At 51.7% G+C, this 24,247-nt stretch overlaps 2 protein-coding genes across 7 annotated transcripts; both read left to right on the top strand.

Moving 5' to 3' along the window:
* Positions 1-9,596, top strand: ZNF775 (zinc finger protein 775). The gene is made up of 2 exons (XM_063099179.1): positions 1-87; positions 7,156-9,596. The coding sequence occupies exons 1-2, from the start codon at positions 57-59 to the stop codon at positions 8,730-8,732; spliced, it is 1,608 nt and encodes a 535-aa protein (XP_062955249.1). The 5' UTR covers positions 1-56; the 3' UTR covers positions 8,733-9,596.
* Positions 6-22,713, top strand: LOC134379884 (zinc finger and SCAN domain-containing protein 2). Of its 6 annotated transcripts, XM_063099187.1 has the most exons (6): positions 16,949-17,087; positions 17,453-17,509; positions 18,273-18,384; positions 19,104-20,008; positions 20,294-20,438; positions 21,841-22,713. In XM_063099187.1, exon 4 carries the CDS (start codon positions 19,132-19,134, stop codon positions 19,765-19,767), a length of 636 nt encoding a protein of 211 aa, XP_062955257.1. In that variant the 5' UTR covers positions 16,949-17,087; positions 17,453-17,509; positions 18,273-18,384; positions 19,104-19,131; the 3' UTR covers positions 19,768-20,008; positions 20,294-20,438; positions 21,841-22,713. The 6 variants fall into 6 exon arrangements, with proteins under 6 accessions (XP_062955261.1, XP_062955260.1, XP_062955257.1 ...); XM_063099190.1 differs by lacking the exons at positions 16,949-17,087; positions 17,453-17,509 and adding an exon at positions 16,843-16,931; XM_063099188.1 differs by lacking the exon at positions 17,453-17,509.
* Positions 22,714-24,247: the final 1,534 nt, after the last annotated feature.

Here is a 24,247-nt window from a genome sequence, read left to right as displayed (position 1 = left end):
CACAGATGACAGGGCCCGGACCCAGTCTGTGCTGATACCCTGGGAGGCCTCCAGGGATGGAGAGTGGCCTGGCTGGCGACAGCCCAGGTAAGAGAGAAGGTGGAGGAAGCAGGCCCACCTGCCCTTGTCTACTGTGAGCCAAGTGTGGGCTGCTGCCCTGGTCCGGTGGCTTACAGGATGGAGAATTCCAGGGTGGGGACCAGGACTCTGAAGGTTCCACTCTAAAAAAAATGACACAGCCCAGTCTGTTAATTTGCCAGGCAACGGGAGACACACACACTGTGTAGAAATAGAGGCATTCTAAGTGCTAGAAAGGGAGTTCATGGTGGTTATGCTAAGTACACATGGAAAACTAGCACTCTGGGTAGGACAGTTGGTTAAGACAAGCCCATGGTTTGTTGGTCAGGGAAGTGTCTTCAGTTCGGTCCATCAAAACTTCCTGGGGTCACTCAGAGTTCAGGGTCTTTATCAGCTAATCCTCTTAGAGCCAGTAGTGATGAAACATATCAGTCAGTTTTGCTATCTCCCAGGCAAGTGTGCTGCGAGTGGAAAATTTTCCTGTATAGTCATTGGCTGAAACCCCACCCCACCACCCCCCCTTTTGCAGCACACCCTGTCCCCATGTGGCTCTGGGCCTGTCTGCAGGGGGGCGGGGGGGGTGTTGGTCCGAGAGCAGGCCCAGCCAGCTGGGAGGCCTGCCCCTCTGCACGGGGTTTCTTTACCTCCCTGTCCCCTCCCTGAGAGTTGCCCCATAGACCCTAGAGCCCCTGCCCTGTTGTCCCTGTGGAGAGAGCTCCTACCTTCTCAGGAAAATCATTTCAGTGGACCTCAGATAGAGGCAAAAACCAGGCAGTGGGGTAACAGAGAAACGTGCAGCAAGCTCAGTGAGGGGGTGGTGTGGTGCATGGAGGCCACCTGTTCTCGGGCGGACCCCGACACAGACCCTTGAGTGAACGGGGCCATATGGCCTGCCCAGGCTGGCCTCTTTCTCCCCAAGAAGCCACGGGCGGCCAGCCAGGCCTTCTCACGCCGCACGCAGTGGCATGAATGTTACGGTGGTTGCAGGAAAGCCTAGAGCATCCATGCCAGATGTTTCGGCAGAAGGACTCTTTGTCCAGATAAACACATAAGTGGATCCTAATTCGGACCACAGCTAGTTGTGAGGCCACCCTGGTGGATATGAGACGTGGACTCTGCCAGGGCCTCTTTCCTCCCTAGGCCACGTCTGCAGCAACCCTGTGGTTTGGGGGAAAAGTCTGAAACACACCAGCCTAGACTACTGGAGGCATGTGGGGAACTTGGGGGCCAGCCTTGGTCTGCAGCCAGGGTCTCCCCTCAGCCCCTTAGAACTGGGCTGGGCCTGCCTGGCCAGACTTAGGGAATGACTCTGGCGGCCATGTTTTTCAGATAATTGAAAGCTTACCTCTTTTAAGCACCTTTTAATTTTTATTTATTTTATGTGTTTTTTTAATTGTAGCAAAATATACATAATATAAAATTTACCATTTAGCCACTTTTAAGTGTACAATTCATTGGCATTAATTATATTCACAGTGTTGTGTAAACATCACCACCATCTGTTTTCAGATCTTTTTCATCATCTTAGAAACTCTATCCGTTAAGCAGTAGTCCCCATTTCGCATCTTTTTATCTGAACCATTTGAAATTTAAAACATTATCTTTTTAATGATGACTGAGGAGCATTACCACTGTTCTAGGACTCTTCCAAAGGGCAAGCCAGTGGCCCATTTTCCTTTGTGTTATACCTGAGGGACTGTGCCCCTGGGACAGGCTGAGGTTCAAACACACGCCCACCTCACTTTCAGGACCTCCAGGGACGTGTGCTGGGTTTAGGCCACTCACACAACCCAATCATTTATATTTGCCCAGTGCCCTTCAGCAGGCAGACGTGAAGAAGTGTTCTGGCATTCTGGGGCTTTCAGCCCAGGGTCATTTTCCTGGCTGGCGAGGGCAGCCATCTGATGGATGTCAAGGCTGAGTTTAATCAGGCAGGGCAGCGACTTGTGGGGCAAGACAGTGGTGCCCTTCTCCTTTGAATAGATTTCAGGTTCACTACCCAGCTGCCAATTTGGACACCTAGTGCTGTAAAATGCTTCTGTTGGCCAACATTTCAGCACAGCCGAAGAAATACTCATCACCAATTAAACTCATTACACTTGGGTATTCAATTCCTGCCAATATATCATTTAAATCTCCACTTTTGTTTTCAAATTATTACTCTTACTAAAATGATTTCTCATAGCCAAGCACCTGGGAGGACAATATGGACTTGTTTTGCAAGGAGGAAAACTGGCCCCTTAAAGGAACTTTCCGAGATCCTCCACCCTTGTGATGGCCATCACAATGGCCACTGAGGCTATGGAGTGGAGCAGAGCTCTTTGGCCCGAGAACTAAAGGCTTCTAGATTAGAAGTGAGTTTTTTTCTTTATTTCTTGGAAGATATTAAGGATTTAAAAATTACAATATTTGAATATTCTTATGTGAATTCAAACAACATAGATAAAGTAAAGGTCCCCTTTTACCTCTCCATCCAGTCCTACTGTTGTCCATCTCACCCGCAGGGTGACCACCATCTTTGGTGGTCCTAGATCACATGTACATGTGTACATAGAGACATATAGTTTTATGTTTCATAAATTTGATTAGAGGATTCATATCATTCTTCAACTTGGTTTTTGTTTTCTCTTAAAATGTTTTGGGAGTCTTTTCACATGACATATATAGTTCTTTTCCATTCTTTTTAATTGTTGCATAGTATTCCATATTATAAAGAGAGTGATGATTTTTTTAAACAATTATTTATGGGTAATTAGGTTGTTTTCCATTGTTTGCTAATTACAAATAGCACTTAAGTGAATCTTCTTCAACATTCCTCTTTGCTCTCATATGTAAGTTTTTCTTAGGTAAACACCTAGAGTGAAATTGCTGGCTGGAAGGGGAGGAAGGTTCTACACATTTATAATTTTAATAAGCACTGTCAAATTGTCCTCCAAAACATGTGAACCAGTTCATGCCCCCAGGAACCCGTGCGTGTACTCGTTCTCCTATGTAGTTTCTATGCATACTGTGAGGGGGATGTCATCGGTCTTTTCCATTTTTGCTGTAATGGGTGAAAAGATGCTACACCCTTATGTTGCATTTTGCTGATGACTAGTGAGGTTGAACTTCTTTTCATCTTATCTGCAGGAGTCCTTTATATTTTCTGGATATTAATCATTCATCTATTATATGTCTGAGTATTTTTTTCCTAGATCTGTGCTGTCCAGTATGTGGCTACTGGCCACATATGACTAATTTTGAATTTAGATTTAAATGAACTTAAATAAAATTTAAAGATTTCATTTCTCAGTCACACTAGTCATATTTCAAGTGCTCAGTAACCACATGTGGCTAGAGGCTACCGCATCAGAGAGCTCAGATGTAAAACATCTCCACTATTGCAGAAAGTTCTAACGGAATATGCTGCCCTAAACTGTCATGTCTATTTGACTTATGTTTACAGTGTCTGTTGTTATACAGATGTTTTAAATTTAGTTTTTATGTTTTGTATCCTGTTTAAGAAATTACCTCTTATTGTCCTAATTCTTCTAATACTTCTAATACTTGTTTGTTTGTTTTTTTAAACCAGCACATAAATTCATCTGGAACTGATTTTTATAAACAGTATGCACTAGGAATCTAACTTAAATATTTTTCCCTAAAAGATAGGGAGTTCTAGATCGATGAATAGGCCAGCCTTTCATCATTGACTTGGAAAGTCATCTTGTATCATGTATCATCTGTTTTCTTCCATTGATCTGTTTGTCTATCATGTGTATTCTACACCATTCTAATGATTGTATTTAGGTTTTTGTTTTTGTTTTTTTTTGGTGGAAGGGAATCTGACTCACAGCCTCACCTTACCAGTTTCACCATGGGGCAGCTACACCAATGACAACTGCATTATTCAGTGGTTTTTTGTTTTTTCTTTAATGAACTTTATTTTTTAGGGCAGTTTTAGGTTTATAGAAAAATTGCAAAGAAGGTAGAGTTTCCCTGTACCCCACCCCCAGTTTCTCCTACTATTAATATTTTGCATCAGTGTGGTACATTTGTTACAATTGATGAACCAATATTGATACATTATTAACTAAAGTCATAGTTTACACTAGAACTCACTCTTGGTGTTATAAATTCTGTGGATTTTGACAAAAGCATAATGTCTTGTATCCACCATGACAGCAGTGGTGTTTTTGTAACTTGGTAGCACATTCCTTTTCATCACCAAATAATATTCCATTTTATGGATGCACCATAGCTTGTTCATCCACTCACCTACTGAAGGACACCTTGGTGGCTTCCAAGTTTTGGCAGTTATGAATAAAGCTATAAACATTGGTGTACAGGTTTTTGTGTAAACATAAGTTTTTAACTCTTAGCTTTGTAAGAAACTGCCAAACAGTCTTCCAGAATGGCTGTACTATTTTGCAACCCACCAGTGATAAATGAGAGTTCCTGTTGCTCCACATCCTCGCCAACATTTGATGTTGTCAGTCAGGATTTTAGCCATTTTAATATGTTTGTAGTGGTAGCATTTTAACTTTTAATGTTGTAAAAGCCCAATTCTTCCTTGTTCATTTTTAGGATTTTTTTTTTTTGGGCAATTATGTACATCATAAATTTTATAATTTACTTAAGTAGGATTACACTGAATTTAAACATTATTTTAGAGTGAAAAACTTCCTGCCTTCTCATCTGGAAATATGATGTATCTGTCCTTTTATTGAGGTTTTCTTTATCCCTTTAGTAAAGTTAAATAGTTTTCTTTATTTTTTAATTTTTTTAATAATCATGCCTTGGATAAATGTCATTGGCTATGATACTGCCACTGTACAAAGCTTAATACTTTTCTTTATATAAATTTTCCATGTTTATTAGGTATATTCCGTTATTTTATAGCTTTTATTGCCATTTTAAAAAATTAATTTTTGCATGTTTTTGTACCTGTCAATTTTGCATAACTCATTTCTGTTTATTGATAGATCATCTTGCACATTCCAGGTTAATAATCATAAGCAAATGACAGTTTTCTCTTCCTTTCCCATATTTGTATATTGCTGTCTTTTCCCCCCATGCTTTGTTTAGTTCCTCAAGCACAAAGTTGAATAGTGTCAGTGACAGTGAGCATCCTCCTTTTGTTCCTAGCTCTGATGGGCTTCTAATCTTTTGCCTTTGGTTCTAATATTTGCTGTCATTTCTAGTATACATCCTTTGTCAATTTAAGGATGTTTCCTTATATTATATAGTTTGCTAAGACCTACCTTCCTTCCTTCCTACCTACTCCCTCCCCACCTCCAGAAATGCTGTTGAATTTTATCATATGATTTTTAAAAATCTGTTGAGATGGTATGAGGTTTTTACTTTTAATAAGGTAATATCATGAATTATATCAAGCCATCTTTGCTTTCCAGGGGAAATCCCAGCGAGACCACGATAAGTTATTATTTTAATACCACTGAACTTTCTTTGCTGATGTTTGTGCCTGTGTTCAAAGAACAATAAACCTATTATTCCCTGCTTACCTACATTCTTATCTTGTTTTTATACAGGAGTTATGCTAGCCTTGCAGGCTTCCCTCCCTCCCCCTCTCTCTTCCCATTCACTGTCACAGTTTGGGTAAGTTGGGAACGATCCTTCCCTTGACGTGTTAGTAGGACCTGCTTATGTTAGTGTGGTTATGTGGCCTGTTACCCATTTCCGAGGTAGAACTTTGGCTTTTCAGTCTCTTCTAATTGTTTAAATGATCGGCTTTTGTACCTACTTTTGAGTCAGTTTTAATTTATATTTTCTCACAAAAGCACCTATTTTATATCATTTAAAAAATTTATTGATAAAAGTCTCTAATGTAGGATTTTAAAAATCCTTTTTGTATCTATATGTTCTGTTTATCTATAATGTCTGTTTTTACCTTTATTACCTTCCTTCTACTTCCTTTAGGTTTATTTTGTTGTCCATAATGCTGACATCTGTTGTCAAGAGATTCTCTCTCTTCTTTGTTCACAACTGTTTCATTCCACCTACTTTTATTTAATGTAAACTTTTTATTGAAATATAACACACATATGGTGCACAGATCACAAGTTCTATAAATTCTTATAAAGTGAACATGTCCCTGTGACCAGCACCCACATCAAGAGGGAACGTTGCCATGAGGGGACTTCAGAACCCATGCCCCCTGCCAACCACCACACCCACTATAATGGGGCCACTGTTGTGACTTCTAACTCATGGCTTAGTCTTGCCAGCTTTTGATCTTCATATAATGGAATCGTACTGTTTGTATTCTTTAGTGTCTATAGCAGATGTTTTCCATTACAGCTTCTTACACCTATGAGCTAGGAAAGCCTCTGTAGACTTGTGCTCAGGGTCAGGTGTGGGTTGGGAGCAGTGTGTGTGGGACACTCGTGAGTAAACTGGATTAGGTTTAATTCAAAGGCAAGGCAACACCTATTTGAGTGCTGAGGCCTTTCTACTACTTTCTTGTTCTTGGTTTTGTGGAGGAAAAGTGAGGCTGCCAAGGAGCTGGGATCCCAGCAGGTGAGGTGTTCATAACCGCAGCTGCTGCTCTGAAGCAGGGGCCCAGCCACGGGAGGGACTCGGCACGCCCTCGCTTAGAAAGCTTCCAGCACATCCACCCTTTTAGAAAGAGAACCGTCTGCTTTGAAATGTGGCCGTTTTCTCTTTGCTCCCTGGGTCAGGAGATTTCACTGGACCGGTTTCTTTAACCTGCCCTGCATCTCTTGGGCCTTAGGGTCGAGAAGGCAGCATAGCCCATGCGCGGGAATCCCAGGTACATTGCACCCCAGCGATTCACTTGCCTTTCTTGTACTTTTTTCCTTCTTTTCTGCACACCTCAGCCTGCCGTATTGCCCTTCTTGCCTCCCCCCTACTCTCTTTTCTTTCTCTCTCTCGGTTTTCTTCCGTCTGTTTTCAAATCTTTCTCTTCTGCGTTCTTTCCTCCTGCCTGATTTCAGCTCTCCTCTGCTCTCCCCACACTCCTTCCTTCCCGTCTCTCCCGCTCTTTTTCTCCATCCCACCGAGCAGCCCAGCAGCGAGTGACCTGTCCCGATCCTCTCTCCCCTTTGCCTCTGGCAGGAGATGGGCTGGTGATGAAGATCAAGCAGGAGAAGTCGGAGTGGCTGCTGCAGACACAGGTGCCGCAGGCCGTGCTCTCGGTGAGAGATAAAGAGAACATTTTCCAGCAGTGCCGGGGCCTCCCGCCATGCCAGACCATGGGGAGGCCTCGAGCCTTGGCAGCACAGGAGGACACTGGGGGTCCAAGGTGGGCCCCTCCCACTGAGCAGGATGGGGGACTGGCCGGCCGGGCTCCCGGGGCAGTCCCCGGCCCCCTGAGTCCTGCGCTTTCGGCTGGCGAGGGCCACTTTGTGTGTCTGGACTGCGGGAAGAGGTTCAGCTGGTGGTCGTCCCTGAAGATCCACCAGCGCACCCACACTGGGGAGAAGCCATACCTCTGCGGCAAGTGCGGCAAGAGCTTCAGCCAGAAGCCGAACCTGGCGCGCCACCAGCGGCACCACACTGGCGAGCGGCCCTTCTGCTGCCCTGAGTGCGCGAGGCGCTTCAGCCAGAAGCAGCACCTGCTCAAGCACCAGAAGACCCACTCCCGGCCCGCCACCCACTCGTGCCCAGAGTGCGAGCGCTGCTTCCGCCACCAGGTGGGCCTCCGCATCCACCAGCGCGCGCACGCCCGGGACCGCCAGAGCGCCCGCGCCAGCCTGCAGGAGCTGCTGCGCGACGCGGCGGCGCGGCGGGCCTCTCCCCTGCGGCCAGGGTCGCCGCGGGGTCACCCCGAGTGGGCCTGGCTGGGGCTGTGCCAGGGCTGGTGGGGCCAGCCCGGGACCCGGACCGCAGCGCCCGGCCCCTCAGGGCCCGGTGAGCAACGCCAGTTCATCTGCAACGAGTGCGGCAAGAGCTTCACCTGGTGGTCATCGCTGAACATCCACCAGCGCATCCACACGGGCGAGCGGCCCTACGCGTGCCCCGAGTGCGGCCGCTGCTTCAGCCAGAAGCCCAACCTCACGCGGCACCTGCGCAACCACACGGGCGAGCGCCCGCACCCGTGCGTGCACTGCGGCCGCAGCTTCCGCCAAAAGCAGCACCTGCTCAAGCACCTGCGCACGCACCTGCCCGGGGCCGCCGCCGCGCCGTGCCCCAGCTGCGGCAAGAGCTGCCCCAGCCGCGCGGCGCTGCGGGCCCATCAGCGGGCGCACGCCGCCGAGCTGCTGCGCCCCGGGGAGCCGGGCTCCGAGCCGCCGGCCGAGGGCACCCCGGGCGTGGCCGCGCGGCCCCGCAGCCCCCAGCGGCCCCGCGGGGCGGGGAGCGTGCTGTGGGGCCGGGGGCGCGCGGGCCTGGCCGGGCCGGGCGAGCCGCGCCAGTTCATCTGCAACGAGTGCGGCAAGAGCTTCTCGTGGTGGTCCGCTCTCACCATCCACCAGCGCATTCACACGGGCGAGCGGCCCTACGCGTGCCCCGAGTGCGGCCGCCGCTTCAGCCAGAAGCCCAACCTCACGAGGCACCGCCGCAACCACACCGGCGAGCGGCCCTACCTGTGCGCCGCCTGTGGCCGCGGCTTCAGCCAGAAGCAGCACCTGCTCAAGCACCAGCGCGTGCACCGCGGGGCCCTGGCCCCCAGCCCCAAGGAGGGGGCGCTCTAGTGCACCAGGACCCACGCAGACCCGTGGTGGTGGTGGGTGATGTTTGCGGGGTGCGTGTAGGGAATGGGGATGCCCAGGAACGCCGGCTCTTAGACTCTCCTTGCCCTGGGTGAGACCATATCAAAAGGCGATTTTCTTAAGGCTCTGAAGGCCTGAGAACAGAATTCCAGAAGCATCCCAAAGGGTGCCCAGAAAGGGGCGTAGGTCGTGCTAAGGGGATGGACGGAGGAGATAAGATCGACATCCTCACCCCGGAGCCTGGATGTGTCCGTGATGGCAGGGTACCGTGTTTATACATCCTGAGAGGTGGGACCCCAGGCCTCAGGCATGGAGTGAGGGAGCTGTTGGGGACTCTGGGAGAGGCTCCTGGTGTGAAGTGGCCCAGGTCTGGACTGGTCAGCTGCAGTACCAGCCTGTCACACTCAGGCTGCAGGATGGCCATGGGCTGTCACTATGGTAAAGTCACAGCAAACTCACAGATAACCAAGGATGGAAGCCAAAGGCTGTGTCCAGGGAGGGCCACGTGTATCCCCAGCACCAGGGACAGTGCCAGCACTTCATGGCCTTTCAATTTGTATTTTTGGAAGAAATGAATGGTTTGATGGTCCTCCAACCCTGAGTACTCCACTGCCCAGGCTGCTGTGTGTGGCAGGTGTGATCCTAGAACGGGTATGTGTGTGATGGTTAGGGCCTGGGCACAAGTGGGTGGTCTCAGCTGAGATCTGGTCGCTTGGGGAGGTGGCTGCAGAAGGAGAGAGCCAAGTGTGCTGCTCCTACTCACTGGCCTGGGGTGCACCCGAAGTGGGCTGACTCAACTGACTTGGATCCTTATCGATCCCAGTGTTGCAGAAGAGAAAATGAAAGATTGAATCTTCCACATGGTCTTGTTGTCCTTTCTGGCCCATCCTTGCTGAAGCCCAGTCTGTCTGAGGGATCCATTTGCCCCAGGACCAGGACGGGGAGCTTTTGCCATGAGCACAGCAACTCCCGTTGCCAGTTCTTGCTGGGGGTGGGAGTGGGGGGTGGAGGACAGTTTTCTCTTTTCCTCTCCTTCGAGTCAATTTAGGGTTTCTTCACACATACCCACCTCGGCCTCTAGCCCCCCAGAGGTTGCCTCTCGTGTCCTTCCAAAAAACAGGGTTGGCTGAGGCCCTGGTGCTGACAGAAGAACCCGGCTGTAACCTCGGAGGAGGGAATTGCCGAGGATGGGGGTCGGTGCTGGCATGCCAGGGCTGGATAGCTAGGAGGCGGGAGGAAGGAGGGGACCCTAGCATGGCTCTGGAAGAGGAAGAACTGCACCCACTGTCTTCCCCGGGTCCCAGATCCCTCTCTTAACACACAGAAGTTACCTTCTCTGGGAGCTGCTGTGGTTCAACCTGGCTTCTGGTCACCCCTCTTGTTTAATTCTCTTAATCTGGGAAAAGCCCTAGTTGCTGTTGTGTGACAAAAAGACATGGAGGTGATGAGGACAAGGAGGGCTACTCCAGCTTACGTGGTTAACATACCCGTGATGGTTAGTGCTCAGCCAGGGCTGTGGATTCCTGGCCCAATTCTTTGATCACAAGCCATGTTCTGTGAAGTCTCGCACTGGGTGCAGTGTACTGGGGTTGTTAACACCCACCTGGGCGTTCAGCTTTCAGGACCAACAGGAAACCAGACCAGAAGGGTTTTCCTGGGTACCCTCTCTGACCCACACTAGCCTTGGGCACTCCTGTCCCCTCTAATGCCCTGCCCCTCTCCTGCCACTCCTCCCCCAGCCTGCCGTACCCCGGGAGTCTGAATGCCTTGCATCTCATCAAAACTTGCTTTAACCATTGGGGAGGCTCTGGAGTCATTTGTTTCTTCCTTGTTGCCACTTAGCAAGTCCTGAAACCAATTCGAGCAAATCTACCTACTCCAGGAAGGCATCCCCAAGTACCATCATTCATTCCTGGGATAGAGAGCCACTGCCTGCAAGGGCGGACCTGCAGAAACACTGCAGCCCTGTAGAATCATGTGCCTGAGGGGGTAGTGCAGGCAGGTACAGAAAAGATCAGTCCAGCAGGAGTATCTTTACAATAAAATGTGTTCCATAAATGGCCTATGATCAAATCAATCAAAGAGCTGTGTTGGTAGGACTTGGGGTTGCGGACCAAAAAATCAAGGCTGTAGAGGCACAAATAATTTTATAAAGGTTTATTGAAAGCAAGCTTCAGGGTGACCCTGGAAACACAAGCCGACAGAGTTGGAAAGTGCTCTGAAGTCTTCTATAAGCAAAGGCATTTTATAAGGGAGTCGCAAAAGGGAGGGGCAGAGCTCCAAGTACAGTTTTCCTTTTCTCATGGAACACAAGAGTCACAGTCATTGGTTACTGATAACATGGGAGCCAGAAGTGTCTGTGCAACCTGAAGCAGAAGCTTCATGCTTCAGCTATTCTTGATATCTAAATGTCTTATTCAGAACCAGCAGCTTATATGTAAATCAATAAATCAGCAGTTCTAACCACATACATTGTTTATCTTAAGAACAAGATGTCAACACCGAGTTCATGAGACATCCCAAGGCAGTGAGTTTTGGAAAACCTGCTTCATTTTGATTATTTCCTTCATCTGGGTTAATGAAGCCTAATTGTAGCTCCCTCCTCCCACCTGTGCAAATTCATGAGCATGCCTGTTTACTTTTCCCAGGTGACCGACCCTCTTACAAATGGGTGTTTTGGGTCACAGGTGGTCAGGGCCAAATCCCTCAGAGCAAAGACTTACTGATATGTATGCCCCATTGACCAGGTCAGGGGATGGCACAGCACTGGTTCACTCAACAAACCTACTGTGTGCCAGGAATCATGCTAGACTTCTGGGATTCTTCAATGAATAAGACACAGTTCCTACCCTGGAAGAGCTCATGGACCTTCATGGAAAATCACTTTACACACGTGGCTTGGAACAATCTGCATGGTCAGCTCTTGAACAAATCATTCCCAGCCCTAGCTCTCTTAGCAAGGCTTTCTTATTTATTATCTCATTTAGTCTCACCATGAGTCAGTGATTTAGGCAGGGCAGCGATATCACCATTTGATGCACAGTTTGAAAAGGGCGTTGGGAAAGTGTGACTTGTTCACCAGGTCATGGTGCTAATTGCTGGCAGGTCCCAGGCCTCCTGTTAGCCTAAGCTGTTTCGTCTGCCACCATCACAACTTTCTCCAAGGGTGGTGTGGCATTATCAACTTCAATTTTCATTCCCTTTCATTTTAAAATGATAAAACTGGGTCAGAGTATATTTTGGAAGAGGCATGTCATAAAAACAACGATAAGGTCAGAGTTGTTATCCTAGTGGTTTACAATCCAAAATACTCCGAAGCATGCTGAGAATAAGGGGTTGCATAGGGGAACAAAAAGCAGCTATAAGCACATAAATCAAGTTCTTAAAGGATTTATATCCTGTCCACAGCCAGGTAAGTGCAGGTCTACTGTGGGGACCCTTGGTCAAGCCAGATGAGCTTGGTGGAGCTGGGGTTCCTGGGAGTGCCTTCATCAACCTTGTGTTCCTTTGTTAGGAGCAGGCTGGGAGCTAAGAAAAATAACTCAGATACTTGGTAAATGGTTGTCCTTTGGCAAGTGTATTAGTCCGTTTTCTGTCACTGATACAATACCTGAAACTGGGTAATTTATAGAAAACAGAATTAATTCCTTACAGTTTTGGAGGTTGTGAAGTCCAAGGTCCAGGGAGCACATCTGGTGAGGGCTTCTTGGTGGGTAGTCCTGTAGTGATGCAGGGTGTCACAGGGCAAGAGACTGAGGAAAAATGTGCCCATATGCTTTCTTCCTCTCCTTATAAAGCCCCCAGTCTACACCCTGATAACCCATTAAACTATTAACCCATTAATCTATGAATGGATGAATCCATTCATGACAGCATAGTCCTCATGATCCAATCTCTTAAAGGCCTTGCCTTTTCAAATACCATATTGAGGATTAAGTTCCAACATGAGCTTTGGCAGGGACACACATCGAAACCACAGCAGCAAGCCACATAAGATTCAAGTTGCCAGCACGGCAGTCAGCCTCCTTGGGAGGGCTTGGCAGCCCACCACCCAGCTGCAGGAGTTGCTGGGCTCAGCTGCTGTAGGGAGCAGCCTGAGGGGGAGTGGCCTGCAGAAGCGAGAGAATGCACTGACCCAGGGAGACAGCTCAGCAGGGACTTGGCAGAGAGAATTGGCAGGCGAGGGAGATGCTTCTGAAACCTTTTATTATCTTCTTAAAGTGGTTTGAGTTTTGTAAAGAAATATGTTTGACCTTTTGGCAGGAGAAGTGTTGGGGCCAAAAATAGTATGTTCTCACATATCACTGCTCTCTTCCTGGATCATGGCAGAGGCTGTGAAGAGAGGAAAATGAATGGTATCCCTTGGGCTATCCCTTAGGCTGAAGAGAGAATGCTCTTGGTTGCTCGGATTTGGAGGGGAAGGTGTCCTAGACCAGCGCTATCCAACAGAGAACTGTTTGTGGTGATGAAAATGTTCTATACCTGTACTGTCCAATACCATAGCCACTAGCCACATGTGACTGTTAAGCACTTAAAATGTGGCTGTTGTGGCTGAGGAACTGAATTTTAACTTTTATTTAAATTTAATTAATTTAATTAGCCACCTGTGGCTATGGGACAGTACACCCCTAGCAATGATGCTCCTATTGATGAGAAGCTAGAAACATTGTCTCTTCCCCTCTCCTTTCTCCTTTCTTCCCCCCAACCTCTAAGCCCAAATCTAGAAATAACTTTTTTTTTTTCCATTGGAAATAGTGGATAGAGTCAGATAGTTCTGGGATTAAATTCTGGTTTTGCCATTTAAGCTATAGGACCTTGGGCAAGTAACCTATGTAAAGCATATAGTATAGTGCCTGGCACACAGCAAGCACTCAATAAATGGTAGTTGTTTCCATTATTTTAATAAACTCCATGTGTGGCTATTTGCAAAGCATGTTTGGGCCTGTGGAAAAAAATGAGAAGTGTTTTCCCCTGTTTAGCTCAGTCCCCATAAAAAATTAGCTATCCGCAGTATTAAGTAGGCCTGCCACAAGTTTAAGGGTTTGGCTGAACTGATGTCATAGGTCATGTCCTGGGTTTTAATTCCAAGGAAAGAGAACTTTGGAGCAGATGAGACCTCATACCCAGAGCCCCACATCTTCATCTGGGCCTCTGCAGTGCCTCTCAGCCCTCAGAGTAGGGGTTGGAGCTGTAGCTTTGCCTGCATCTCCTCATTCCTTACTTTGCATTAGTGCACTGGCTGGCTACGGGGCCATCTCTTCCCTCCAGATGTAACTTGCAGATGTGCATTCGTTTATGCAACAGACATGGACTGAGGACCTGTTATATGCTGACACTTGGGATACAGAGATGCTACAAAGAGTGTCTGCTCTTTGAAGTTCATAACCAGGTGGGGAAAACAAAAGTGTGCTAAGTTCCAAATCTGAGGTCAGCACAAAGTGTTTTGGAGAGATGTTAGAGACCACTGTTCAATCCTGGGGAGAGTGAGAGAGGCTTGCCAAGGGGGAAATGGTTGCTCAGCGGAATGAGGAAGTCCTGGAGATGCAGCCCAGAGCAGCAGGAGCCAGGCGGTGGGAGAAGCGGTTAGAGTTGCCCAGGGGAGGGCCACGGGGTGATGTTTGTCCATCCAGTGTGCCCAGGGTGAATGCAGTGCAGGGCCAGGCCAAGGTGCGGCTAAGCTAGTCTCTCCTCTACCCACTCTGGAGCCATGGGCCAGCTGTTCTCCTGGATGCCTTGGTGGTGGGCGGCCCAGGCCTTTGTTAGGGTCCAGAGTCCATGGTCCTCGCAGGATGGTGTGATCACCACACTGACCACTGCCCTGCCTGAGTGAAGCAGCTCGGCTGCGTCTGAAGAATATTTCCACATTGTCCTTCTATTGTGTTCACCACAGCACATGAGAACAGGGCGGTGGGGGGCACCTAGGGGGAGATGAGGGGGTGGATGTATGGTATGTGTAAGAAACTGGAGAAGTGAAGCGACTCAGCTGAAATGACACGGTGGCAGGGCAGAGGATGGAGCCCACTGAGCCAGGACAAGTTCTGGGTAGTCCTGCCTGCCTCCCACCCCTGTCCCTAAGCTATGTTCTTTTCCTTTCTATTTTGACACAGCTTACCTAGAAAATGCTGCTAAAAATATGGGTGACATCCTCAGGTATATTATTGATTTTGCCTTTGAAAAACTTGGTCTTCACTAAGTGTCCCCATTTCTCTGGCAGGAGACAATTTTTGCCACAGCAGCCTAGAGCTGGGGGGTGTGGCTGTTCTGTGAATGGAGGAGGCGGGGTGTGGGTTGTCCTCAGCGGTCAGGTCAGGAGGTCCTGTTGTCAACGCCATGGGCACTCTCAACTTGGCCCTGGGTAAACATCTCTCCTGGTGGATTCATTTCTTTGGCTCCCCAGTGTTCCCTCCCCGTTGCCTCTGAGATACCAGTCTCCTTGGGATGTCTAACTCCTGAAGTTCCCCATACCTCAGTGATACTGGAGCAGCATGGGTGGGGGTTGGGGTGGGGGTGGGGATGAGTCCCTGAGAGGCCAAGAGTGAGCCGAACAGGCCAGCTGGGACAGACTGGTCCTGACCAGTTGTGAAAGCAGGTGGTCTGAACTTCAGGCATGGTACCAGGAGCAAGGGACTGATTTTACTGCCCAGTGGCCCCCACCTGGAATTCTTTAGTTCCCAGGCTCTGAAAGGCACACTGGGCACCTGTGGAGCTGCCAGGGGGCCTCATGATGGGGGAGGCCTGTATCTCCCCAGGCCCCGCATCAGGGATCGCTCCCCCTGACCCCCATGGCCACCCGTGGCACACCCACAGGCACATCCACCATCTGCTGTAAGGAGCCCTGCCTGCGCCTTGGGGAATCCAGTCACTCCCTCCACTTGGAAGCTACAGGGGGGCCTCAGAGAAAAAGCCTATTTGAGTTCTTCTAGCACTTGTAACTTTCAAAATCACTCTCTCTCAGGCTTCGATTTCTTTTTCTTTCTTTCTTTTTGATTTTTTGGCGCCTGGCTGGCATGGGATCTGAACCTTTGATCTTGGTGTTATAACACCACACTTTAACCAACTGAGCTGACCAGCCAATCTGGCCTCAGTTTCTTTATCTGTCAAATGTGAATTCTGAGGCACTATCTTACTTGGGCTGAGGTTATTACTTCCTGTCACTGTCATCACACCCTATTTGAGTCAGAGGGTCTCAGTCCCAGGGTGTGCAGTGGAAAGGGAGCTGTGTCCTGGGGCCTCCGTTCCCATCCGGTTCTGCCACTTAGGGCTGTGGGTCTTAGGGGAAGCCACTCTGTGTTTCAATTTTATTTTCTTTTCCCATCCATAAAATGGGATAATTATACCTGCACAGCCTAGACTGCGCATGGTTATTGGAAGGTTCCCACGAGATAATATATGGGGAAGGGCTTTGTAAAAAGCAAAGTTATGTTAGAGGTAAGGGGTATTATTATTAAACGGTGGCTGGAAACTGGAATTTAGCCTTGCCCTCTCACACCAGCTGCTTCTGTGGGTGTTATAAGCAGCTCCTTATGGGATAACTTTGGCTTGACTGTATGGACTCAATTCGGAGGAGGAGGGGACAGTAGGGGTATAATTTATTCTCTCCCCCCCCCCATCCTAGTGATACAACCCAGGCCCTATATAGGGTGGGCTTTGGCAAAACTCTCAGCTAGGGCAGCTCTCTGATTCCGCCCCTTTGACGGCTGCCTCCCCCCACGAGGTCCAAGCTCAGAGAAGCTCTGCCACTGGGGCTCTCGCGTTTACCCCCTTCTCTCTCTTAATCAAGGAAAGGCTTGGTACCGCCAATGCCCCCGGACCCTGTGTCCTAGTCTCGGGGGGCAGTTTGTGGGCCTGGCCAGGCTAGTCATGCCTTGGGATGAGGGGGATGAGAATGGTGCTCTAAATGCCGAATTTGGGCCTCCGGGAATCCTGAAAAGGGAGCGGCTGGGGTGGGGGCCCGGGGGACTTGGGGTGACCCGCCCCGCGGGGCGTTCTGGCCCCGGAACCGGCCCCCGCCTGGTTCCCTCTCCTGTCCTGGAGGGCGCAGCGCTCGCAGCCCTGCTTTTTGCATCAGCCACCTTGATGGCGAGTTAGACCTCCCAGCCTCACGGGGCTGCTGCGCGGCTGCCGCGACGTCGGCGACTGCGGCTCTGCGGAGGAGGCCAAGGGCTCGGGAGGCGGCGCCACGTGAGTCCCGGCCTGGGCCGGGGCCGGGGCCGGGGCGGCGGCGGGAGTTGACCGTATTTATCGAGGCCAGTGCCGGGTCACCGCGGGCGCGCTACCGTATTTGCCGGGAGCTGCGCAGTCCTTTCCGGGAGTGGGAGCCCTGCGACTTCATTACGTGTTTGTCAGCCTTGCGTGGTTCCGCGGGGGCGCTGCGGGCACGGGGGCTGGGTTGCATGAATGCCCTCCGGGAGCCGGGCTTGCAGCCGGGCGGGGTGGGTTGCGGCAGGAGGGTGGAGGCCTGCGTATTTGCGTGGGGGAGGGGTTGCGACGCAGAGTTTACCATATTTCTCCAGGGTCGCTCCCGACCCAGGAGGTGGCAAGATTGTGCGCGAGGTTCGGGTGGGTGGGATCAGCTCTTTCGATTAATGCAGCTTTTTGATAAGAACAACGTTGCGAGAGCCTTGCTGTCTTTATGGGGGCGGGGGAGAAGGGTCTCGGGAGTCGCTGCGGGAGAGTTACCGTATTTGCGTTGGGCAGCGCAGACTCTAGAGGAAAGAGTCGCCGATGGAGCGCAGAGAAGCAGAGGCGCAGCCTGGGCTGTGAGTGTGGCATGGGATGGAGGAACTTGGGGGAGGGACGGGGGCCATGGCCTTGGACCCTCTGTCAGGGGTGTAGCTGGGGAGATTGGGAAGGCTGCCCAATGACAGGGCCAGGTGGAGACTGGCCAAGGAGGCTCTGGTGGTCTGTCTTTTCAAATGTCAGGGTAACTGCCTGGGGAGAGACTTGTGGGTGGGGTCTGTCGCAAATGGTACTTCTCCCTTTCCCCAGGGTGTCTGTTCCACCCTGGCCTGAGGGTAGGGGAGACAGAGGGGGTGTCTCTGAGACCCCACTCTGCAGATAGATTGACTGAGGCTGGAAGTGGGAGAAGGCCTGCAGGGAGGTCCAGTGACAGCAAACAAGCTTCCCTGATGGGGTGGGGGGAATGCATGGAGCAGGCCTCAGTGCCCTGCAGGAGCTGGAGCCCAAAATTTTGGGGGGAGATGGGGGTGGTGGCAGTAGACAGTGCTCCTACAGGAGAAGTGGCCTTTGAGAATAGATGGCTCTGCAATGGCCGGAATGGTGGTGGTGGTCTCATGTAGGGGTGTGTGTGTGTGTGTGTACGTGTGTGTGTGTTTTAAGGGGTGTTTGGTTGTTAAGTAGTCGGTACATTGAAAAGAGCTTTCATCAGTGAGTCAGGAGACTTAGGCCTAGCCCTGGCTCACCTTGCTGTGTTTGTGACCTTGGGCAAGTATGTTGACCTCACTGAGCCTCAGTTTCTCTATCTATAAAGTAGAGCTCAACAAACCTCCTCCTCTTCCTCAGGACTGTTGTGAGAACAATGGAAAACAATTTAAGAGGAACACAGTGGCCTGGAACAGGGTCCTTAGGAGAACCAGCGTGAAAGGAGCCGGGCACTGGGGGCGATTGCTGAGCAGTGAGTGTGTTGCTCAGCCTTGGGCCAGGTTCACTGTGGGGCTACCAGGGGGAATCAGGCTGAGACTGGCTCTCTGGGAGCGGGGGCTCATGTATGCCTCTTTTTGATCAACAAAGAGCTGCTGCCTTTAATGTTTAACTGAGGTCACTTTCAAGTTTACAGGGTTTTGGTAACATTGTTTGTTGTTTTAAGCTTTGCAAAATTAGACCGCAGGTGACCCCACCCTTCCCTCCAGGTTTGGGGTGCACCTCCATCCCCCCTCCTTGAGATTCTGGTTGGAGAGATAAGACTTTTTCAGGTGAAGGATAACTTAAAGTGCTAGCAGCCTCAGTCCCCATCCGCATTTACTCTGTGCCTTCGGTGGGAGGCACAGCGCTTGAGGCTGGGGTTAAAAGACAGCTCTGTCCTTAAGGTGCTGGGGGCAGGGGGAGAGAGGTGGCATGACTGACCCTCATGCAGTTGATGAGGGTTACAGGGTTAGGCCACATGGTTCAAGGAGGGTATGGAGGAGGCCCTTGAGAAGGGCCTGGAAGGAGGGCAGGCAGTGATTCAGGGCTAGAGGAGAGAGAAGGGCAGCAGTTCCCAGCAGGGGCACTTTGGCTTGAACAAAAAGATGGAGGGTAGAATGCTGGAGGCTGTGGGAGGTGAGTGTCCCCCCCCAAGGTCGGAGGTTGGCTGACCTTCCCCCCTGACCCCTCTCTCCGCTTCTGCCTCCCCAGGGGCTGGTGATCGCAGCTGGAAGTGCCCATGACCGAGCTGGCGTCCTCTGGGGGCGGGTCCCCTGCGGGGGACGGGGAGGAGGGTCTGGGGGACGAGCGAGGCCTGGTCATCCACCACCCCGCGGAGGAGCAGCCCCACCGCTGCCCGCTGTGCGGCCGGACCTTCTCGCAGCAGCCCAGCCTGGTGCGGCACCAGAAGGCGCACGCCGGGGCCGGGGCCGGGGCCGGGGCGGGGGCGGGCCGCGCGGCCGCCTTCGTGTGCCCCGAGTGCGGCAAGGCCTTCAGCGTCAAGCACAACCTCGAGGTGCACCAGCGCACGCACACCGGCGAGCGGCCCTTCCCCTGCCCCGAGTGCGGCCGCTGCTTCAGCCTCAAGCAGAACCTGCTCACGCACCAGCGCATCCACAGCGGCGAGAAGCCGCACCAGTGCGCGCAGTGCGGCCGCCGCTTCCGCGAGCCGCGCTTCCTGCTCAACCACCAGCGCACGCACGCGCGCATGCCCGCGCCGCACCCGCGCCGCCCCGGCGTCTTCGGGGAGCGCCGGCCCTTCTTCTGCCCGCGCTGCGGCAAGAGCTTCGCGCGCGAGGGCTCGCTCAGGGCCCACCAGCGCGGCCATGGCCACGGCCCCGACGGCCAGGCGGCCCATCTAGGCCGCGTGCTATGATGCGCTTCCTGCCCGGGGGCTGCAGCCCGGAGCCCTGGAGATGGCGCTGGGCTGCGGCCCCCTCTCTGGATGGGAGCCCGGGAGAGAGGGAGGGCTGGCTTGGGGTCCGGAAGATGTGGGTCGTAGCCAGGCTGCGGCCGCCCGTGTCCGCGCCTCCCCCAGGACCCTGTGCCTGGCTGCACACTGCTGTTTGGGGCCCGTGCGTTGCTGTTCCTCCTCAGGCCCATCCGGCTTAGAGCAGGTGAGACCACAGGGCTGGCCAAACGCCCTCTCAGGCTAGGGGGATGGAGGAGGTGGGGGGGGGGGCGTCCTTGGTTCTGGTTTTGTTTTGTTTTTTATAAAGATGACTGATAAGGGGATCTTGACCCTTGACTTGGTGTTTTCAGCACCACGCTCTCCCGAGTCAGCCACGGGCCGGCCCCGTCCTTGGTTCTTGATATCAGGTGTGGTGAGGCTGGGGCTGGTTGGTCATGCTAGGACTGGAGACGTTTTTATGACTGGCTGCTTACCCAATCTTCATTTCCAGAATGTCAGAGTTGAAAGCCACACAGAGAGGGCCGCTTTCCACACTCCCCAGGCCCGACCTCAGCCCAAAAGTCCTCCTGGCTCCTGCACTCACCATCCGGTGTCCTCGAGAAGTCATTTCACCTCATGCCTCAGTTTACTCATCTGTAAGTTGGGGATAAAGATAATGGACTCTTCCTCCGCCCTGGGATATTGTGAGGATCTTAATTGCTTTCCAAGATGAAAGAGGGTGACATCACTGGTCCAAAAGCTTTTGTTGAGTGCCCGCTGTGTGCCACTTTACTGTCCCGAGCTCTGCTCTTGGGAGGAGGCACAGATGGAGACCACGGGCCCCGTCCCTTGGGGTGCTTGCCCTTGATGCATGTGGGCTGTAGTGGAGGGTAGCCTATGAAGTGCTGTGGGACCAGAGGGAGAAGGTGACTGGCTTCTTCATGTCACCCAGGGGAGTCTGATGGCTTTGAACTGGGTCCTAGGGATGAATAGAAGTGATCTAGGAAGAGCAAACATGTGGAAGGATGTTTTCAAGGTGGGGGTTGATAGTGAAGTCTTGTATTTGCCCTACAAAGGACTTTATGATCGAGGGGGAGGGACATCTGAGATTTTTAGTGAGAAGAGCACAGTGATCTCAGAACTGTGTTTTAGAAGGAAAACTGGAGGCACCGTGAGGACAGATCAAAGAGGGAAAGCAGGAGCATTGAGGGTCCTTGGGGTCATCTGGACAAGAGAAAATGGGACCCCCAACTAAGAGACTTGACCAAGGTCATTGCAGTGAGAAAGGGGAGAGCTGGGACTTGTCCCCAGGGTGCTGATTCCAAGTTGGCACTCTGAGACACAGGGTTCTTCAGTCATTTGGCAGCTGAGGAAACTGAGTCTTGCCCAAGCTCTCCCCAGATCACAGTGATTAGTGGTATGACCAGTGGAAGCCTGGTATCTTTTGGATTCTGGACCCCAAGACCTTTTAGCTCTACTGCTAAAAAATGGAAAATGGACATGGATTTGGGAATCTGACCAGGGGCCATGTGATAGGAGCCTGAGCAGGGGTGTCACATGTGGTGTGGGTGCCTGAAGGGTCCATGGCCCCTTCAGTAGTGGTTCAGGAGGAAGGAGGCTGGGGCTTTGAGAGGATCTGCACTCCCAGAGCCCCTGCCTGCGCCTAGGCCTGTGCGAGGGGCTGGAGGCCCATCCCTCCCTTAGCCCCCCGTCCTTCCTCAGCTCTGCGTGGCTCCTCAGGGTTCCATTGCCCACTGCATGCCACCTCTGGGTGGCTGTTGCAATGTGGATTGGCACTTGGTGGCAGAGGATAAGAGGCTAAACAGAGCCTGGGACATCTGGAGCCAGTCACCAAAATGTCCTGAACCCAAGGCAACTCATCTGTAAATGAGATTCATAATCTTTGCAGTGCTTGGAAGGGGGCTAAGAGGACTTGCTCAAACCCTGGACAGATCCAGGGTGGGCCCGCTGATTGCCCCCTCCTCCCCAGAGGGGTGGCTGGGCAGGGCCAAGTCCTGGCACCAGAACTGACCCTGATCTCTTTGTTTCTGTGAACAGATGCGGAGTGGGCAGGACCTCATGTCCCAGGAGATGCAGGGCACATCTGGGCACAGAGACTAGGAATGGTGTCCCACGAGGGCCTGACTGGCACTATACCCGGCATGAGGACATGTCCCCTAAGAAGACCTACCTTGGGAGGTGCCCTGTAGAAGTGACTGGATGCAGCCTGGAGCTGGAAGCAGATTCCAAGCCCTGGTGGAAAAACTGCCCAGGCCTGGTGGAAGTCACAGCTGGGGTAGACCTTATCGTTGCTGCTTGGCCATGGACCTCAATTCTCTTGTGGCAGCAGGGACAGAGCCCGTGTAGAAAGCTGGCTTCTCTGCTCCTGCCTGGTCTACCACTTGGCTAAAGTTCAGAGACAGGAAGTGACTGGCCTAAGATAACACAGCAAGTTGGTGGCAGACCTGGCTCTAGAGGCAAAACTTTCCTCCGATGTGAACAATACCTGCAGGCTTCATTTTTCTTTCTGAGCAGTGGTTCTTAGGGGTCATGCAGTGCTTTGAAAATCTGACAAAGGTTATGGACTTTTTCCCCAGGAAGACACACATACTCACATAGACTCAAAAACCCCAAGCAATTTCAGGAGCCCCCTGCACGCCCTGAATGAAACCCATCCCTGGACTGCAGACTAAGAACCTCAGCCCTGGGGGCTTAACCTGCCACTCCTTCCCCACCTGACCCTCACAGAGCCCCCAGTCAAGGCACCATACAAGTGATTTTTCTCCCCCTACCTGGCTGAGCCTCCTTCCCTTGTTTGGGAATAAAGTATTCAGAGGAGGGGACCCTTTTAATCAATCCCTTCTCCCAGACTTAACAAAGAACTCATAGGTTTCTGGAACCTTATTTCCCTTCCCCAGACTTCGCTGGAGATTCCCTGGGTTGATCTGCTGCTCTGGTTTTGTGTTTCTTGTTCTGCCTAACTGGCTGCTGGTTTTCATAAGGGAGCCCTTCACTTCCGGCCTGGGCTCTGATTTCACTGTGAGATCCAGGGGGAAGGGGGACTTCTGGGGACAGTGGTGGAAGCATGAATTTGGCTTGAGCCTACTCCAGGGAGTAGGAATCCTGCTTCCACCAGCCCAGCCCAGATAGCCGTGCCTCCTGCCCGACCGGCCAGGCATCGTGTGGGAAGGTTGGGGAGGAAGAGGATGAGAGCTTTGCTCCGGGTGCCCACAGCTCTGGACAGGGCGAGAGGCTGGTGGAGGAGCTCTCTGTGTGTTCCCGGAGGGTCCAGCAGTACAAGTGGGGGGGGGGGGTGCAGGGCAGCAGGGCAAGGACTCTGCCTGTCTCCACACCTGAGTGGGTCAGCCTGCATGCCTCCGCAGCATGAACCACACATCAGAGAGGCAGCATTGACCAGAGCTGGCTGGGCGTTGGTCAGGGTTGTCAGGAGGCAACCTATGGATTCATGCCCTGGGGTCTTGTTTGTCCTGTCTTCCATGCTTGGCCCATAGGTTCTCACTAAGCACCTTCCACATGCCTCACCCGGGGTAGCAGAGTGCTCTGGGGGAGATCGGAAAAGAGAGGCCTCCGCACCTCCCTAGGAGCTTCCACTCTGGCTCTGGCCCTTGGCCAACCTAGAGGAAAACTTGCCAACACTCCCCTTCTCCACTGACTGTCCAGCTGGTATCCCCCCGCCTGTGCTGTGCCCTTCCTACCTCTGTGCCTTTCCCTGCATTGCTCTGAAATGTTCCCGTCCTTTCCTCCACCCCACTAAGCCCTTCTTATCACCAGGGCCTTCTGAGCCACCCAGCCCACGTCCTTCCCGCCTTCTCTGCATGGTAGATGTGTTAACACCATCTCCCTGCCCCTGTGGGTATCGCGTGCTGTCTTGTCTTATGCTCCAGTGTCCTTGTGTGTCTCTGTGTGTGTCTTGAATCCTCAACTAGACTGTGAGCTCCCTGAGGGCAAGGGACTGTGTCTTTATTCTTTAACCCCAGCAGGGTCTAGCACAGGGCTGGGCTCATAACTCAGGAAACACTTGTCGACTGACTGATGAATCTGCTGGGAGCCATGGGGTGGCCGCTATGGGACTGTGCAGGGGGAGAGGGCGTGTGAGTTACCTAGTGGCTGCGTTTTGGTGGGCTGGCTCTCCTGGGTCATAATGGGGCTCAGAGGCCTCAGGTCCTCCCCTGGTTGGGGCAGTGGAAGCAGAAGGGACCCCCATGGCTAGGCAGGAGTGCATGGAAATGGTGGTCCAGGCCAGATACTGCTGTGCGTCACTGACACCTGCTGGAGCTGACTGCGTGGAATAAATGTTCTCTCGACATCGGGTGTGAGATGGTCATTGGGGCTTAGCTGGGAGCAGGGCGGTGGCCTCTATCTCTGCCTCCGTCATTTCTTGAGGAGTTGTGTTCAAGGCAACAGAGTGGCCAAACACTATAGAAAACAAATGAAAAGCCACTGC

This window comes from Cynocephalus volans, chromosome 6 (genome assembly GCF_027409185.1).
Source record: "Cynocephalus volans isolate mCynVol1 chromosome 6, mCynVol1.pri, whole genome shotgun sequence".
Classification (NCBI taxonomy): Eukaryota; Metazoa; Chordata; class Mammalia; order Dermoptera; family Cynocephalidae; genus Cynocephalus; species Cynocephalus volans.
The sequence above is the reverse complement of the archived record's forward strand: the minus strand, read 5'-3'. Positions and strand labels throughout refer to the sequence as shown.